Below are 18,768 nucleotides of genomic sequence, written 5' to 3' on the forward strand. Positions count from 1 at the left end.
TTCCATCAGATTGGCATGTAGGCATGTCTGTGGAGCATTCTCTTCATTAATGATGAATGTGAGAGGGTTCAACCGACTACGGGCCATACTGTTCCTAGGCAGGTGGGTCTGGGTTATATGAGATGTAGGGCCCTGTTTGGTAGCTGGGCGGTGGTGGCACACCTTTAATCCCAGCACTAGGTAGACAGAGGCAGGAGGATCTCTAGAAACTGGAGAGATAACCCATCAGTTAAGGGCACTGGCTGCTCTTCTAAGGATTTGGCTCTCAGCATACATATGGCAGCTCACAAACACCTGTAACTCAAGTTCCAAGGGATCCAATGCTGTTGTAGAATATTATTTTAAGATGTGTTACATTTGTTTATGCTGTAGGACATTTGTTTTAAAGATGCAAAGATGTGTTGCATTCTTTTATGTTGCATTTGTTTAACTCTGTGAAGCTGTGTTACTGTGCCTGTCTAAAACACCTGATGGTCTAATAAAGAACTGAACAGCCAATAATGAGGCAGGAGAAAGAATAGGCGGGGCTGGCAGGCAGAGAGAATAAATGGAAGGAAAAATCTGGGATGGGAGATCAAAGAGCTCGAGGAGGAGGAGGACTCAAGGGGCCAGCCACACAGCCACACAGCCACACAGCCGCACAGCCGCACAGCCGCACAGCCGCACAGCCGCACAGCCGCACAGCCACACAGCCACACAGCCACCCAGCCACACAGCCACACAGCCACACAGCCAGACACAGAGTAAGAGTGAGAGCAAGATTTACAGAACTAAGAAAAGGAAAAAGCCCAGAGGCAAACAGTAGATGGAATAATTTCAAGTTAAGTAAAGCTGACAAGAAACAAGCCAAGCTAAGGCTGGGCATTTATAAGAAAGAATAAGCCTCTCTGTGTGTGATTTATTTGAAATCTGGGTGGTGGGCCCCCAAGACCAAAGACCAAAGAGTAAAGAGAACAACACAATGCCCTCTTCTGAAATCCATGCTTCTCGAGGGAACCAAGCGCTCACATGGCTCACGTATGTGGTGCACATGTCAACAAAGCACTCATGTAAAATCTTTCAAAAAAAAAAAAAAGAGAAATTCAGGTGTCTTGTTTTTCACTATTTTAACTCAATAATAAAATGTATAGGTGTGTTTATGGCATGGGTTTTTAGTGTGTGGGGATGTCTCCTTGGAAAGTCCTCACAGATAGGAGTGTTATAAGGACCATTCAGAGACCTGTGGGATGAACAGACAATGTAAACCAGTGGAGAGAGATGGGCCAGAGCCTTTGGTTGCTAGGGAAAGGTCTAAGGCCTGGAAGCTGCTGAGTACTAGGCTCTACCCCCATCATGAAGTGAGTGCTCACAGAGGTTCGGTCGTATGCCAGGTGTGGTTCTAGGGCCTTGCCTTCTCAGTGAGAGCGGTGACATGGACTGTTGGGCAGACTCAGTCCTGGGGACCAGCATGGTGGTCGATATCAGCTTAGACCTTGGAAGGTAGTCCGTCTGTCCTGCAGCTTCCTCATGGGTGGGCTGCTTAGGACTTGTGTCCACATAGCAGAGGGGTCCCAGATCCCCAGGCTGCTGTGCGAAGTGCATGTGTGTGTGAGAGAGAACTCTGTGCCCACAGCTGGTACGTGTAGTCCACTACCTCATTTATTGACAGACAGCATTGCTATCTTGGCACCATCTGAGACCATCGTCCCTGGGAGGTGAGCTACACCGCTCACAGGCATGATGGCTCCACAGGGCTAGAGGGGGCTCTGTGTCTCTCAGTAACTGGGGCTGTGCTGGCCGTCCATATGGGCACACTAAAACTGTGTCCATATCACAGAGAGTCAGGGGGCCTTGGGCACAGCATCCAGACTGCTGGAAGAGGGGCTTCTGAGGTCGGCCATGTCTGTCTGAGGCCCAGTGAGGGCCCTCACAGAAGTTTGGACTGGGTTTCTGCATATCCATCTTCAGCTTTCAGTGGGGCAGGTACTGGGTTGGTGCACATCACCAATTACTGAAAACAGGTGACGTGGCCACTGCAGAAGCCTTGAGATGCCTGTCACTTCTGTCCAGTGCGGTGGAAGTCCAGATCACTTGCTGCGAGGTTCATGACCTCTGGTGACTCGGGGATAGGTAAGGCTGAACCTGTTCCCATTTTGCCAACAGGGTTGAGGGAACTAAGGAAGAAGGCCTCTCCGGGAATCTTGCCTAGGAGTAGAGTCTGGCTTTTGTCCTGGGCTCTGAAGGTGAGTCTTCTCTGGGAGTGTGCAGGCCACTGGTTGGCCACGTTGAATCCTGTTTCTGTCTTTTTAGAGGATGAAGGCTCTTCCTCGATCTCGCAGATGATGTGGTCATCCAGGTACCACCAGTGGTACAGTGTGGGCACGGGAATAGGCAGAAGTGCCAGGATACTGAGGAAGGTGACCCAGCTCAGGACTATCTTCTGGTAAGGCTGCTTCACTTCCTGGCTCTGGGAACAGGGACAGCAGACCACAAGGGAAGGGCTTAGTCTGGGTGCAGTGTCCCCAGGTCCCCGGGGCAGGAGATACAGGTGAGGGCTCAGTCTGGGTGCTCAGGATGCAGGGTTCCCCAAGTCCCTGGGGATAAGAGATGCAGGATGCGGGGGAGCTGAGTCTATGTGATTGGGGTTTGGGGTCTCTAGGTCCCTGAGGGTAGGAGATACAGGGTGGGGTGCCTGGCCTCCAGGTTCCCATGGGCAGGGCCGTACCATACTGTTATTCCAGGCGATATAATTGAGGGGTTCCCTGTGGTAGAGATTCAGGAAGTAGATGATGAACAGAGTCAGTAGTGTGGGCAATGTCACGTAGCTCCACAGGAAGGTGAAGGGTGCCCACACCAGGCGGCCCAGCTGGCCAAACATCTCAGCCCTAAACCTGGATGAAGGAGGTGACACTCAGGACATGAGGGCCTGGGCATAGGTAGACCTTCCATCTCTGGCTCTCTCAGAAACTCCTGATGTTTGGTGTAGGGGACCAGGCCCTCCCTGGCTCTGGGCCGTGTTTTGTTACCCCATGAGAACAATTCAGTCCGTGGGACTGCACCACCATAGCCCTGGGCCTTCACTGTGCTTGAGACTTCGTCTTCCTGTAGGATCTGCCTGCTTTCTGAGGACCTCGACTCCCATGGAGTGCCAGTGCCCCCTGAAGGCCTAGGACGGATTTGATAGCGAAGCAACTCCCCAGGGATCGGAAATCACCTCCTGATTCCATAGACCCAAGCCAGAGAAAGGTTCTGGAACACCACAATGGTGACGAGGACCAGAGGGACCAGGTGGTCATCGAACAGCAACACCATGTAGCTTCCGGGGCGGCTGGTGAAGATGAGGCTTCCCAGAAGTCCTCCCAAGCAGACAACCACTAAGGGTGGAGGTGGATGGAGCTACATTGGGGTTTGTGAGTTGGGGTCCATGTGAACCCTGGGTGCTTGGGGTGAGGTAGGTATGGGGAAGGTTACAAGGTAGGGCTTTTGTACCTGGTACCAGCTTGGGATACTTTGTGAAGGTAGGGAAGTTGTTCTGCAGGGGAAGCACGATGCCCTCCAGGAGCATTATCATGGTGAACAGACCTGTGATGACCAGAACCATGAAAAACATGATGGCCCAGAAAGAGGAACCAGGAAACAATGAGACGACTTGAGAGAAGATCACGTATGCCAGGCCAGGGCTCTCCATGACCTGTGGGGGAGAAGGGCTCTAAGGCAGTGCAGTATCTGGATGGGATGGGGTTGGTATCATACTTGACTAGTAATGTCTGCCATGGGTAGAGACAGAGACTCAGCATGGAAATTGGAGGTAAAAGTGTTGAAAGTTGGCCCTCCTTGGCTGTGTGGCCTTCATGGTCTTGGCCCCCCTGATGTGAGCTGTCGCACACAGATGTGGTGATAGAGCCATGACTAGTACTATTGGCTGCTGTGAGGCTGCCAGGCTGGCCTCCGTGACAGACACACCTTCTCCTGCACCAGGATACTGCAGGGCAGGGACAAATGCACCACCTCTTTCTGGAGGTTCCTGGGGAGCTGCCTGACCCAGTTCAGGTATTCCTGTGGTGGTCTGCGGATGATGTCTTTGGGAAGCCAGGAGGTCTGGGGTAGTACACCTTCGTCTATCATCCTGATCAGATTGGAGACATTTCTGATAGGGTAGGGAGAGAAAAGAAGACAGGTAGAGAAGGCTGGTTCATTAGCCATCGCCAACCAAGGAGAATGAGGACCAAGTGTGGTGACATTGTCCAAGAAGTATGCTATCATGGCTCTGGAAGTCCATGGTTGGGGGCCTTATCTTTTGTGTGTGTGTGGCATTTTTTGTTGTTGTTTTTGTTGAGACAGGGTTTCTTTGTGTAGCCCTGGCTGTCCTGGAACTCACTCTGAACTCAGAGATCCGCCTGTCTCCGCCTCCCCAGTGCTGGGGTTGAAAGTGTACACCACCAACACTGGCTTTTTTTGCCTTTAACTTAAAAAAGATGAAAAGAAAACAAACCAGTGGCCCAGCAGTTCAGGGTGCTGGCTGCCTTTGCAAAGGACACGTTGACAGCTCACAGCAGTTTCCAAGTCCAGCTGGGGGGCGCCAGTGCCCTCTGCTGGCTTCCCTGGGCTCCTGCATGCCACACAGGCACAGACAGAGACAAGGAAATAATACTCTTGGAAAACCTGTAAGTCTCAGTATGGATCCATGGCTGGCCTGGGACTTGCCTGCTTTTGCCTCCTGAGTCTGGGATTAAAGGCATGTGCCACTCAGCACACAATTTTTTATTTATTTTTAAATGAACATAATAATAAATTCTAATTTTTTATGTGTATGGGTGTTTTGCCTGCATGTATGGCTGAACGTCATGTACATGCCTGGTGCCTAAGGTGAGTCGAGGGTGTTGGATCCCCTGGTAATGGAGTTACAGAGGGTTGAAAGCCACCAGGTAGGTGTTAGAATCAAACCCAGGTCCTCTGGGAAAGCAGCCCTCATTCTTAACTACTGAGCCAGTGGTTCTCAACCTGTGGATCACGACCCCTTTGGGGGGGGCACCAAATGACCCTTTCACAGAGGTCACCTAAGACCATTGGAAAACACAAATATTTATATTACAATTCATAACCGTAGCAAAATTACAGTTATGAAGTCTCAATGAAAATGATTTTATGGTTGGGGGTCAGCACAAACTGAAGAACTGTATTAAAGGGTTGCAGCATTCAAAAGGTTGAGAACCACTGGTAACTGGGCCATAATTTCCTCTTGTTTTTTTTTTTTTTTTGTTGCTGATGTTGTTGTTTGTTTGTTTGTTTTTTCCACACAGGGTTTCTCTGTGTAGCCCTGACTGTCCTGGAACTCTCTCTGTGGACCAGGCTGGCCTTGAACTCACAGAGGTCCACCTGCCTCTGCCTCCTAAATGCTGGGATTAAAGGTATGTGCACCACTGCCCAGATTACTTCCTTTTCTTATAAAACCACATTGTATCATGAGAATCCCATCCTAGTGACCTCTTCTGATTATAATTGATACTCTCAAACATCTGCCTCCAAACAGCATCAATATACAACTTTGGGGAGTGTTTGTGGTAGTTTGAATATAATTGGCCCCCATAATCTCATGGGGAGTGGTACTATTAGGAGGTGTGGCATTGTTGGAGGAAGTGTGTTACTGTGGGGGCGGGCTTTTTGGTTTTTTTCTCTGTGTAGCTTTGCGCCTTTCCTGGATCTCGCTCTGTAGACCAGGCTGGCCTCGAACTCACAGAGATCCGCCTACCTCTGCCTCCCAAGTGCTGGGATTAAAGGCATGCGCCACCGCCACCCGGTTGGGGGTGGGCTTTGAGGTCTCTTTTGCTCAAGCTTCCCTCAGTGTGACACCACAAGACAAGTCGACTTCCTGCTGCCTTTTGGTCAAGAAGTAGCATGCTCAGCTCCAGCACCGCCTCTGCCTGCTCGCCGCCATGTTCCCCGTCATGATGATAATGGACTGAACCTCTGAAACTCTAAGTGAGCCACCCCAATTAAATGGGTTTTTTTGTTTGTTTGTTTTGTTTTTTACGAGTTGCCATGGTCATGGTGTCTCTTCCCAGCAACAGAAACACTGACCGGAAACTGCAGTAGGCAGTCCTTTCCACTGATGCCTAGTACTCCATTAGTTGGATGGCTATGCTAATTTTTTAAACGAAATCTTATTGCTGGGTTTCAGATTACAATTACACATCTACCTACTGGTAGATAATGGTCAGTCACCGTTTAGGTTATTGTGAACAAAGCTGTGACTCAGATGTCTGTCACTAGGTGAGCAGTGGCAGTGGACAGGAGTCTCAGAGCAGGTGATTTGACTTTGAGAAGTACTTGTCTCCTCAGGCAGTGGAATTGTTTTGCACATCCACCAACAAAGCACAAGGCTTCCTGTAACTTCCCATGCACACCGGCTCTCACAATCTGTCTTCATTTTTGAATCCACTTAGTCAACTGTAACCCTGGCAGGCATGGCAGTGTGGCCTCATTGGGGTCTTACTTTCAGTTTCTCAGATGTAAGCTTGCTATTGTGGTACATGCCTGTCATCTCAGCATTCAGGAGGCCAAGAGAGGGGGATCACAAGTTCAAAGTCATCCTCAGCTACATAGAGAGGTCTAGGCCAACTTTGGCAACATGAGACCCTGCCTTAAAAAAAAAAGCCAGGTAGTGGTGGCGCACGCCTTTAGTCCCAGCCCTCAGGAAGCAGAGGCAGGTGGATCTCTGTGAGTTCCAGGCCAGCCTGGTCTACAGAGAGTTCCAGGCCAGCCAGGGCTCCACAGAGAAACCCTGTCTCAAAACAGAACAAGTCAAAAAAGTTGGGCCCATGAGATAGTTCAGTGGACAGATCACTTGCCACGCACTGGAGTTTGCTCTCTGAACAGAGAGAGAGAGAGAGAGAGAGAGAGAGAGAGAGAGAGAGAGAGAGAGAGAGAGAGCGCACAAAGTTGTGCTCTGACCTCCACATGCGTGCCTAGACGTGCACCAAGCGAGCGAACACACGAATGAACGCACGCACGCTGCTGCTAACCCGAACCTTCCTGCCCATGACATCCTTTGAGCTGCTCAAAATCTGTGAATGTGACAACCATTAATGAAAACAAGGGACTTTGAAAAAGAGCAAGGAGAGGTTTATGGGAAGGTTTAGAAGGAAGGGCGGGGAAAATTATGTGACAATGTCTAAAAAATAAAATAATTAAAAGTGTATCAGAAAATTGGTGTATACAAAACAAATTCCAGTTCTGTGCCCACTGTGGTGGCACAAACTTTTATTATTTTGTGTGTATGGGTATTTTACTTGCACGTGTATGTATGTCTACTTTGTGTGGGCAATGCCCTCAGAGGCCACAAGAGGGTGTTGGATCCCCTGGGCTGGAATTATAAATGGTTGTAAGTCATCATGTGGGTACTGAGTATTGAACTCAGGTCCTCTGGAAGAGCGGCCAGTGTTCTGTTTGTTTGTGTGTGTGTTTGTCTGGCTGTCCTGGATCTGGCTCTATAGACCAAGCTGGCCTTGAACTCAGAGATCCGCCTGCCTCTGCCTCCAGAGTGCTGGGACTAAAGGCGTGTGCCACCACCTCCTGGCTGCTGCCAGTGTTCTTAACCACTAAGCAATCTCTCTTGTCCTGGCATGCTCCTTTAATCCCAGCACTTGAGAGGCAGAGGCAAGTGGATCTCTATGAACGTGAAGCCAGTCTGGTCTCCAGAGTGAAGTACAGGCCAGCTGTGGATAGACAGTGAGACCCTGTCTCAAAAAACAAACAAACGCCTGGGCTACACCCAGGACCAATAAAGCAGAGCGACTGGACTGCGCGCCAACACTTAGCCCTTCGAAGCTCACACAACACAGTCCACGTCAATGGCTGCTGCCTGCGTCGAGGCAAGCTGTGACAGCAGCCTCCTGGTTAAATAAGCAATCTGGAAATGTTCCTTAGCTTGACTGGCAATTTCTGAAAGTGTTTTCTTCCATTAGGCACTGGGCACTGGTGGGTTCCCTCTTTAGGTTGTTTACTCTGAGGAAAAGGTGCAGTGGGTTCCAATGGAAGGGTGTGACCTACAGGACTGTGGTGCTGAAGGGCAGCGGAGGTGGGAAGGCCTCTGCTACTCATTGCCCGGTGTGTCACTCACTTCTCAACACAGCTGGAGCCGCTGGTTGTAGTCCAGAACCCCAGCACCAGGAAGACGATGGACGTGCTCAGCAATGAAGTCACCAGGTTGGCCGCGGCCATGAAGGAGGCCAACTTGATATAATTGTCACCTCTATTCTGGGAGGAAGAGAAGGTGATGATGGTGCCCATGCCAAGGCCGAGGGAGTAGATCACATGGCCTCCAGCCTGACGCCACATGTCCACTGATAACAAGCTAGAGAGCTGTGGGAGAGAGGATTCTCAGGTAAGGTCACCAATGAGCTGGCGGAGGTGAGGGGGAAGGCTGGGCAGAGAGAGGGAGACTGTAGCGAGGGATGGACCCGGGAGGCCCGGCGAAGGGAGGGAGAGGACTCACCTCTGTGGTCACTAGGCGCCTGAGGCTAGCCATAGCACCTTGTAGGAAGAGACTCCGGAGGAAGAAGCAGAGGAGGAGGATGTAGAGGAAGAATATGGAGAAAATCCGAATCTACCCAGGTCGGTCAAGAGAAGCAGGGAGGGGGAAGACAGAGAACATTAGCGGGGCTGAGGGTCGGCAGGATGCTGAGGAGGGGGAGGTGTCAGGGGGCTTGGAGAGTGAATGGGTCAGTGGGAGATGACAAGGTGGCCATTGCCTAAGGAATGACACCCAAGGTTGACCTCCGGCCTGCACAAGCTTGTACATACTCCTCTGCACAGACAAAAGGTCATGACAGGAACCTCCCAGTACCCACCCCAACGCCACCCATGCCCCCAAACCACACAGATCCATGTTCCTGTCTCCAAAGTCTCTTATGTTTCTTCCCCTCCCCCCTTTACTTAGAAGTCCTACCACACGTCCTGGGCCCTGAAGGCGCCATCCCCTCTTGCTGTCCAGCTTGTTTTCTGAGACAGGTCTCACTGCCCTGACTAGATAAGGCTGCTGGCAGTCTCCCATCTCCACACCCGGTCCTGGGATTCCAAGTGTGCCTTTAGGCCTGTTTTTTTTTTTACATGGGTACTGGAGATAAAACTCAGGCCCTCACGCTTCTGCGTCTTTGGTTTTTCGAAGCAGGGTTTCCCGTGTAGCCCTGGCTGTCCTGGAACTCACTCTGTAGACCAGGCTGGCCTCAAACTCAGAGATTCACTTGTCTCTGTCTTCCAAGTGTTGGGATCAAAGGTGGCGCCACCACTGTCGGGCCACGCTTCTTACCCCGCAGGCTGTGAAGACCGACCTTCACTGTCAGCCTGACTGGACTGAGAAGCATCTGGAGGTGGAGGCATGCCTCTGGGTGTGTCTGTGGAGCTGTCAGAGAGGATCCACTGAGCGGGAAGGACCTACCTTGAATGGACGTGTCAACACCCTTTGGACATGGATGCAGTAAAAGAGGAAAGAGGAGAAAACCGTGTGAGCACTGGCGTGTGGCCTACTCCGCCTCCTGCTCTGTGGAGAGCCGAGGATGTGCAGATTCCCAGCCCTGAGTTCCTAGCACCGTGGGGTCACACGCTGCCACGCCTTCCCCTCCACAGTGGACTGCACACCCTCAAGCTTCCTCAGGAAAGCTGCTTCCGGTCAGGGTGTCTGCTGAGACGAGGAATGAAAAGGAGGCCCTTCCACTCTGGGCCCGCGAGTCCTAGTGGGGTCTGGATCTGCAGGCCTGGTGTCAAGGGCTAGTGTGCCGGGCCTCCAGGGATGCCGGAGGCGTCCAGATGTTCACATGGACACAGAAACCGGAGTGTGGAGAGGGGGCAGCCTGCTGCGGGCCGCAGAAATATATCATAAGAACTCAGCTGGTTATGGCAAAGTCACTACCTGGAGGAATCAGGGAATTCCTCCAGAGGAAGCCAAATCCCAAGGAGTTTTTGGTGTTACTTGGCTTGTTATATATCAGCTGTCTTCTGTTATGAAAATCATGTGTGCCTTCATAGTTTTCCCAATTGACTTTTCCCTAAGAACGGCTAACAATGTGGACTGATCACTTTCTTAGACATACACATTCCAGGCATTTGGAGAACAGCCTCAGGAAAGGCTTTCTCTGGAATCAGATATCTCCCCTAGCCACTTTCAAGGACTACAGGAAACACCACCCAGGTGGGCGCCCAACTTCCGAGGACTAACAGTGATAACCATCCACAGGCGAGTCTCCTGACTTAAGGTAAATTCCACAAGGAGACACCGCCCAGGTGGTCGCCCAATTTCCGAGGACTAACAGTGATAACAGCCCACATACAAGTCTCCTAACTTAAGGTAAATTGGACAAGGAGACACCGCCTAGGTCAGGTGGACGTTAAGTAATAGCTTTACACAATTTAGCTCGGACCCTCCTTTTATATACCGGGACCTCCAGGGCAGAGGGTTGGAGAAGAGAAAAGAGAATGGAAGAACTAGACGGGTAAGAATTTGAGAGGAACAAACTGAGATGGGGAAGAACTAGATTGAAGGGCTAGAAGAGAGTACTAGAGGAATGAGATGGAAGATGAGGATGAGCCAGATGGGGAACAACAAGATGAGGAAGAACGAGATGAGGAGAGAGAAAGAGATGGGAGAGAAGATGATATGGGAAGGAACAAGATGGATGAGAACCTAGAAGGGGCAGAACAAGATGAAGGAATTAAGATAGAACCCAGAGGGGACCGCGGACAAGTGTAGAGAGAAATCAGGCAAGAAAAGACCTAAATATGAGAGCAGAATATAAGCTTGTAACTGACACAGAATAATAAAGTTTATGGACTAAGGAGTTTTGTGTACATAGATTCATTTCTTCCCATCAAAGATTAATTACCAGCTGGTTGTAGATTCTTCCCGGACCCTGGGAGGGGACTATCGAGGGGCTGGACCCCCGTAGTCCCCGATACCTGGCGCCACGAACAGATTTAACTGTTTAGGTACTCAGGGGACTGATTGGAAGTAAGTTTTGGAGCATATCCAGGGAGAGAGGTATCGCTTCACAGAGGGTTGCCCAGTTAGAGGCTCAACTCTTCGAGAGGTACGATTTTTGGAGACCTCTGGAGTATCAGCTACAATCAGTCCTCACCGAAGGATGCTGCAGATCCCGGGGACACCGACCCCCCCGTTTGGAGTGGTGAGTAGCTATGAATAACCCCCCCCCAATAGTCAGAAAGAAACTTGTTTCTGAAGAGAAACAGCTTCTGATAGAAGTTACAGGACACAGGCTTAAGACGAAAGGCACTTCAGTCAGCTCCAGTCAGTTTACAAGCTTAGATAAGGAAACAACAGTCTATCTTAACCCCATAGTGCCTCTGAAAAAACGTAAGGAAAAATTTAGGAGACCTCCTAAAAGCGGCCAACTTTATGAAATTGATTTACCGTCAGACTATGATAAGCAGCAGAGAGTCTAACCCCTCCCTTTTAGGGAGAAACCTGCCATTACTTCATTCAGGGTCTTACAAGGAGGTAACACAGTATTCACACTACAAGACCTCCTGAGGGTGTAAACTAGAACTAATGAAGTTCACTATGTTCTCCATAGTAGCAGCAGCGGCCTGTTACAGTCTTTTTTGCTAAAACTATTGGAATCTAAAGGCTAACTTGAGCCCTAAACTTCTCACTCCAGCAGCCAACTGGGAGCTCATTCCAGTGGCCTTTATTTAAATAATAATGCAAGTCTCACAGCCAGTGCCAATTTAAAAACTAATGGCAACTCCCAGCTCTCCTAAAAAAGTGTCCTTTTCTCTCTCTTCCCTCTTTCTGGGTTGACTTTTAAGTTCTTGGTAATTTACAAAAATCTTGGCCAAGTACAAGAACTTCAGTTAACCCATTTCAAAAAAACAGGTCCTGGTGAGGGGACGCCCTACTACGACCTGTATGGATTCATCAGACCCCCGAAGACGTTTGGGGGTTGGAATCCTAAACATCTGCCTTCGTCTCTCTGAACCTAACTATCTGCTATCTGCATCTCAGCTCACTTCTGCCTGTGAGTCGTCTCCACCCTTCTCCTCACCTTGCCATTTCCGGTGGCTATCTGGCTTGATAGGGACTGGACAAAATGGCTTGCAACTGCTTTAAAAAAAAAAAAAAAAAATCCTCTTCCTCTGTTTTAGTTTGGGCCTTTTACTGTGATTATTTCATTTCATGATACACCTTAAAGGATTTATGAAATTGTTACTCTCCTCATATACTATATTTTTGAATAAGAGTTCCTATATTACAATAACTTCAGTACAAACTTAATATTTTTAAGGCTAAACCTGACAGGTATAAAACCTAAGTTCTAAGTTTATAAAGACAACTAACTTGTAAATTGTTAAGAATAAGTTTACTTTAATTAAAGATAATTAAGAAATAAAACTTGTTGATTGATTGGCCGACCTAAACTGTAAACTGTTAAGGATAAGTTGTATTTAAGCTATAAGCTATTAGAGATAATTATCAGGATACAAATTAAAACTTGATCATCATAAATGATCAAATTCTCTAATATAACACATAGACATCTAGATATGTTATTAATGATACATGAATCTCAGTAATAACCTAGAGATACTGAGGATGTATGCCTAAGTTAGATCTATGGATAAAGTTTTTGTTGAGGTCTGAGCTATATAAGCTTAAGGAATGGACTTATATGCTTTAACACAAGAGTCTGTGGACCTCCCCAAGAAGGGACACTGGGGCTAAATATAAGCTGTAGCTCCTCTGCTGTACAAGGTATAAAAATTGTCACAGTAAAGGTTGATCCTGACTTTACTAAAGAAATTAAGATTATTGTACAACCCTCTATAAAACAATTCAGATTCATGCAGAGCAGCGCCTAAGGGAGCTGCTGGTGTGAATTCCAATGATATGACCTTCTGGGTTCAGGAAATTAAATATTCCAAACCAACTAAACACTTAAAATACAGGGGAAAAATAATTGGCTTGCTAGACATAAGCACGATTGTTTCTTATATTCAGGAAAAGATTTGCCAAGTACTTAAGATGACTTATTCCTTCATTTCTTATAGGCCTAGGTCAACCTAATATTATTGCTAGCAGCTCAAAAATATTAAGATGGTCAGATAGATAAAATTATGACATATTCTGCCCATATGTCATCCTCCATACTTAACAACACTATGGAGAAGAGATATACTATAACAAATGGATGTACCATTAATCTCTGCTGTGACTAATATCAGCTCAAATGCTACAGATGGGTTTTAAACTTCAAGGAACTTGAGTATACAAGCTCAAGGCATAATTGAGCCCATTATTCCAGAAATCATAAATGACAGACATGGCCTTACGTTATCAAAATTTATCCTAGGGGCCACTGTCCACTATTGACCCCATTACTTGTAAATCTGATGCTCCTATTTGGGTTAAGCAATGACCCTTAAATACTGAGAGAATTGTAATTGCTACCTGTCTGGTGGAGAAAAAACCTAAATATTGGGCATATAAAGCCCCCCACCAACCCTTAAATCACCCCAATATCTTTTTATTTAGGAAAATCAGACTTATACACTGTTACAAGACCTTAAGAAATTAAATACAATTTATTAAAGCCAAGGGGAACCTCACAGCCTGGCTTCCCACCCCCACGGCCATCCCCAGAAACCAAAAAAATAATTGCCATAGATGTACAAGATTGCTTCTTTACCATGCCTCCTCACCCTAAAAATTGTCAGCATTTCAAATATTTTTAGCTTGCCTACTCACCCTGCCATGATGGGGGCCAAAGCCGACATACAGAGCAGGAAATGCGAGTTCTGTTTATCCAGGACTCATTCTTTGAGCAAAGTTCCTCATTTTATCCATACAGATTAACTATCAAAACTAACTGTCAGTTATAGCTTCCTCACAGTCCCCCAACCTAATAATAATATATATGTATGTATGTATATATTTATATATATCTTACAATAATTTTATTGCATAGATGATATTATGTCAAACTATGAAACTTATGAGTCTATAGAATGACAAATAACTCTACAGAATATACTGGCACCTTTTCTTATGTCTGTCCAACAATTACAAATTCTTTCCCTATGGAAGCTCACCATGAGGCTTACATCCTTATGATTTCTGTTTATGAAATAAGAAGTAATACACCATTTATTTTACTGCTTTTCAATTTTAAGAATGCCCAGGGCTCATATATAGACAATGGCCTTACATATACTTCAAGAGCTCTTAAGAATCGGTGGTTAATTTTTCATATCTCCCACTACAGGCATTCCTTATTACCCCCAGGCCAAGCCACAAAGTTACACCTAAGCCTCTATGATCTCCTCACTGGTATTTGAAAAGGTCCTGATATTTTCATACTGTCAGGAAGAGGATATGCCTACATGTCTTCACAGGACATTGACCTGCGTTTATGATTCCTGGATCATCTGGTCACACCATATACTAGGCAGCTGCAGGACAAAGACACCCTAAAGCTGCCAGACTGAATACAGGCTGTTATTTACCTCTAGATTCTTAAATATTGAGCTTTGAATATGAATAAACTGATACAACTCTGGATCCTTTTGATGAACTGTTCATCAATGATATAAACTTATATAAATATGATTTTAAAAAATTCCGTTCTAAATACATTTTATTAATTTTTGTCAAAAGATAAATGAGACTTGAGAGATATAAAAATGACACATTTCAGATTTCATTCTCTGGCTATCCTGATTTTGTTGAGACTCCAAGGATTCATATTTTTGCTCTGACAAAATTTACCACTGTTATACTGCTAACATGTCTAAGATTTTATCCATTAAGAAGGCTCTCACAAGCTTCAGGAGATCAAAATTTGCCAACGCTCAAGTCAAGAATGACTGGGAGGAATGCAACTTAACTACAGTTCTTACCAAAATTACAAAATTTCTTTTTCTTCTCTGGTAGGGGGAGGAGCCTTCCCTCTCCCTGGCCTGGTATCCTCTCCTCTCATCTGCTAACCATGCATTTAATACTCCATAGGTACACCTAAGAGAAAAGTTTCCTCTTTAAAAATCCTCAGCTGCATGTTCTACCATTAATACATATATTTGTTTCCAGCAGAAATTCTAACCATTTAAAGAGTTACAGGTTTTCATCCTCTGGAACATAGACATGCTGTCTAGCTGCAGGTCTACATCCTACCCTCCAGCCCACGTGGATGTGCTGTCCGGCTCAGCCTTACATCCCACCCTCCAGCCCACAAGACAAGAAAGTCTGCTGCACATGTCTCACAGAGCCTGAAACAGCCTGTGCTTCCTGGGTTTCCACTGCATTCCAGACCTCAAGACCCCCAGCTTCGCTCCCATATCCACAGGAAGTAACCATGAAAGATTTCTACAGCCCCCTTTGTCACGTACCCCTTTTTCTGAACTGAACTCTCCAGCCCAGGGGCTGGAATGCCCTTAAAAAAAAAAAATGCTCTATTATCAATTGTATAAGTCCTGCCCATGATCCTGAAATGTATGTACTATCAGATGTTCTCCTCATGTACTTATGATATGTATGTAAGTCTTGCTATGTATACCCTGACACAGGTTATTACTGTTTTCTCATAGCTAGTGGTTTAATATTACATTGATTACAAATTTCAACTAGGTAAGCTTCAGCTGCAGCCTTGGTCCCACAGGTGCTCATGACTTACTCAGGTAGCTTGTTAACTATGCCTCCTTAAAAGACAGGTTAACCAAATTAATACCACTAACCAAAGATTAATAGATAGAGTTAATGTTCCAAACTAACCATTTCTTTTTGATAAGTCACAATCATAGTATTTAGATACTTTTGACCATATTATGCCATACTAGCTAAGGATAGATTTTTATGATTACTCATCTGCTCCCTTTTGGAGACAGAGATATTCTAACTATATACAGCTATACCTATTAGATGGCTAAACTAATCCTCAGCCTGCCATCTCTATATAGTATTGATTATAAATATATATTATAGGTACAATATTGATTAAAAATCAATGTTAATCATTACTTATCATTTTTCAGAAATCTCAACTTAAGTTTATCTACATATTCACTGTTCAAAAAAAAATTTTTTTTTAACTAAATGAAAAAAGGGGAACTGCTGCGGGCCGCAGAAATATATCATAAGAACTCAGCTGGTTATGGCAAAGTCACTACCTGGAGGAATCAGGGAATTCCTCCAGAGGAAGCCAAATCCCAAGGAGTTTTTGGTGTTACTTGGCTTGTTATATATCAGCTGTCTTCTGTTATGAAAATCATGTGTGCCTTCATAGTTTTCCCAATTGACTTTTCCCTAAGAACGGCTAACAATGTGGACTGATCACTTTCTTAGACATACACATTCCAGGCATTTGGAGAACAGCCTCAGGAAAGGCTTTCTCTGGAATCAGATATCTCCCCTAGCCACTTTCAAGGACTAAAGGAGACACCACCCAGGTGGTTGCCCAACTTCCGAGGACTAACAGTGATAACCATCCACAGGCGAGTCTCCTGACTTAAGGTAAATTCCACAAGGAGACACCGCCCAGGTGGTCGCCCAATTTCCGAGGACTAACAGTGATAACAGCCCACATACAAGTCTCCTAACTTAAGGTAAATTGGACAAGGAGACACCGCCTAGGTCAGGTGGACGTTAAGTAATAGCTTTACACAATTTAGCTCGGACCCTCCTTTTATATACCGGGACCTCCAGGGCAGAGGGTTGGAGAAGAGAAAAGAGAATGGAAGAACTAGACGGGTAAGAATTTGAGAGGAACAAACTGAGATGGGGAAGAACTAGATTGAAGGGCTAGAAGAGAGTACTAGAGGAACAAGATGGAAGATGAGGATGAGCCAGATGGGGAACAACAAGATGAGGAAGAACGAGATGAGGAGAGAGAAAGAGATGGGAGAGAAGATGATATGGGAAGGAACAAGATGGATGAGAACCTAGAAGGGGCAGAACAAGATGAAGGAATTAAGATAGAACCCAGAGGGGACCGCGGACAAGTGTAGAGAGAAATCAGGCAAGAAAAGACCTAAATATGAGAGCAGAATATAGGCTTGTAACTGACACAGAATAATAAAGTTTATGGACTAAGGAGTTTTGTGTACATAGATTCATTTCTTCCCATCAAAGATTAATTACCAGCTGGTTGTAGATTCTTCCCGGACCCTGGGAGGGGACTATCGAGGGGCTGGACCCCCGTAGTCCCCGATAGCAGCCACAGGCCCCTCAGACACGACAGAAGGGCCACTAGAAAGGAAAACCCTTCTGCAGATTAACATGCATATGGTGCAGGCCAGGGAGGCGGAGGCCAGGGCCCAGGGTGACGCTAGGAGAAAGGGGAGATAAGTCAAGTTCTGTGCAGTGACGTGGATGTGAGGGACGGTGACCAGTGAGTCATGTCAACAGCTTCCTGGAGGTGCCTATGGCCTCTTCCGTGGGCCCCTTGCTGGGGACACTGGTGGCTGTCCAGACCCCTGTCCTCTGAACACTCGGATGCCCCGAGGCTCAGCAGGAGCACTTACTAGCACCGAAATCTCTATCCTAACGATCATGACGACACAGAGGAAGGTCCAGGTGGCCAAGAGACACAGGGTGATGTTCAGGACCAGCACCCCCACCCCTTCTTCCATTTGGTTGGAGGCTTGAAGGGTGGTGTGATACCAGAAATGCTGGTGGGACACGGTCCGGAGACAGGAGAGGTCTGTGGAGGGGGGAGGGGGGAAAGATCCAGATATTCACGGGCCACCTCACATGGTGCCTCCTGCAGCTCTTGCATCTCAGCCAACCCATCTCCCTGCCCCTCTCCTCACCAATCACACTGACGTTTCCCACCACGGGGCAATACGACCACGGGAGAGGATAAACAAAGGACTGGCCAAGGTAGATGAGGCTCCAGGAGACCAGGACACTATTGTACAAGCTCACCAAGACACAAGCCTGGGGAGAACAAGGTGGGCCTGAGGGGCAAAGCAAAGGAGACCGGGCACCCGGAACTTGCGGGTCTGCCAGCCCCCACCTACCAGCATGCTGGAGTAGCCCAAACCACTCAGCCAGGGGACCAGCTGCTTCCAGGCCCGGATGTTGTCCACACACAGCCACTCTCCGATGATCATCTCCATGTACAAGAGGGGGATCCCCACCAGCAGGAGGAGGATGAGGTATACCAGCAGAAAGCTGCCTGCGGAGGGGTGGGGCCTTGCTCAGGCAGCTGGGAGCCCCGAACCCCTCACACTCCTCCCTGGAGTTCTTGACACCCCTTCCTCAACCTTACAGCACAGGCCCTGGCCTCATCACCTCCATTCTGGTGGCACAGGTACGGGAAGCGCCACATGCTGCCAAGTCCGATGGAAAAGGCCCCCAAGATCAGGATATTCTCTGCCTTCTGTGCCTGGAAGTGGTTTGGGATTTTGGTAATTCGGATCTTTTTGGTCTTGAAGCCCCAGGACAGGGGTGTAGGATGGGTGCTCTTCTTGCTGGGTGTGGGCTCTTCCTCCACATGCTCTTCCTTCTTAGCCTTGGGAGATGCTTTGAGATGTTGGTCCATGGCTCAACTCCTAAAAGGGTCGTAAGGTCACCAAAAACAGCAGACTTTAGGGTAGAACCAGTGTCCAGAGAGGCACAGGGAAGTGGAGGACAGAAAGCACTCCTTTGGGGATAGGGTGTGGGGATGTTTAATTAATTTTATTATTTTGTGTGTGTGTGTGTGTGTGTGTGTGTGTGTGTGTGTGTGTGTGTGTGGTTTTTTGAGGCAGAGTTTCTCTGTGTAGCCCTGGTTGTCCTGGAACTCA

The 18,768-nt window shown here is 47.3% G+C and overlaps 1 protein-coding gene across 1 annotated transcript; it reads right to left on the reverse strand.

The window, feature by feature from the left end:
- Positions 1 to 1,697: 1,697 nt before the first annotated feature.
- On the reverse strand, positions 1,698 to 18,526 carry LOC128095264 (orphan sodium- and chloride-dependent neurotransmitter transporter NTT5-like). Its single transcript, XM_052714093.1, has 11 exons — positions 18,275 to 18,526; positions 18,001 to 18,158; positions 17,791 to 17,917; positions 17,503 to 17,681; positions 8,474 to 8,584; positions 8,099 to 8,340; positions 3,943 to 4,126; positions 3,469 to 3,670; positions 3,194 to 3,353; positions 2,705 to 2,870; positions 1,698 to 2,446 (listed from the first exon to the last, which is right to left on the reverse strand). Exons 1-11 carry the CDS (start codon positions 18,522 to 18,524, stop codon positions 2,036 to 2,038), a joined length of 2,190 nt encoding a protein of 729 aa, XP_052570053.1. The 5' UTR covers positions 18,525 to 18,526; the 3' UTR covers positions 1,698 to 2,035.
- Between the last annotated feature and the right edge of the window lie 242 nt (positions 18,527 to 18,768).

The sequence above is a fragment of the Peromyscus californicus genome, unplaced genomic scaffold (assembly GCF_007827085.1).
Source record: "Peromyscus californicus insignis strain IS unplaced genomic scaffold, ASM782708v3 Scaffold_4__1_contigs__length_199733344, whole genome shotgun sequence".
NCBI classification, from domain to species: Eukaryota; Metazoa; Chordata; class Mammalia; order Rodentia; family Cricetidae; genus Peromyscus; species Peromyscus californicus.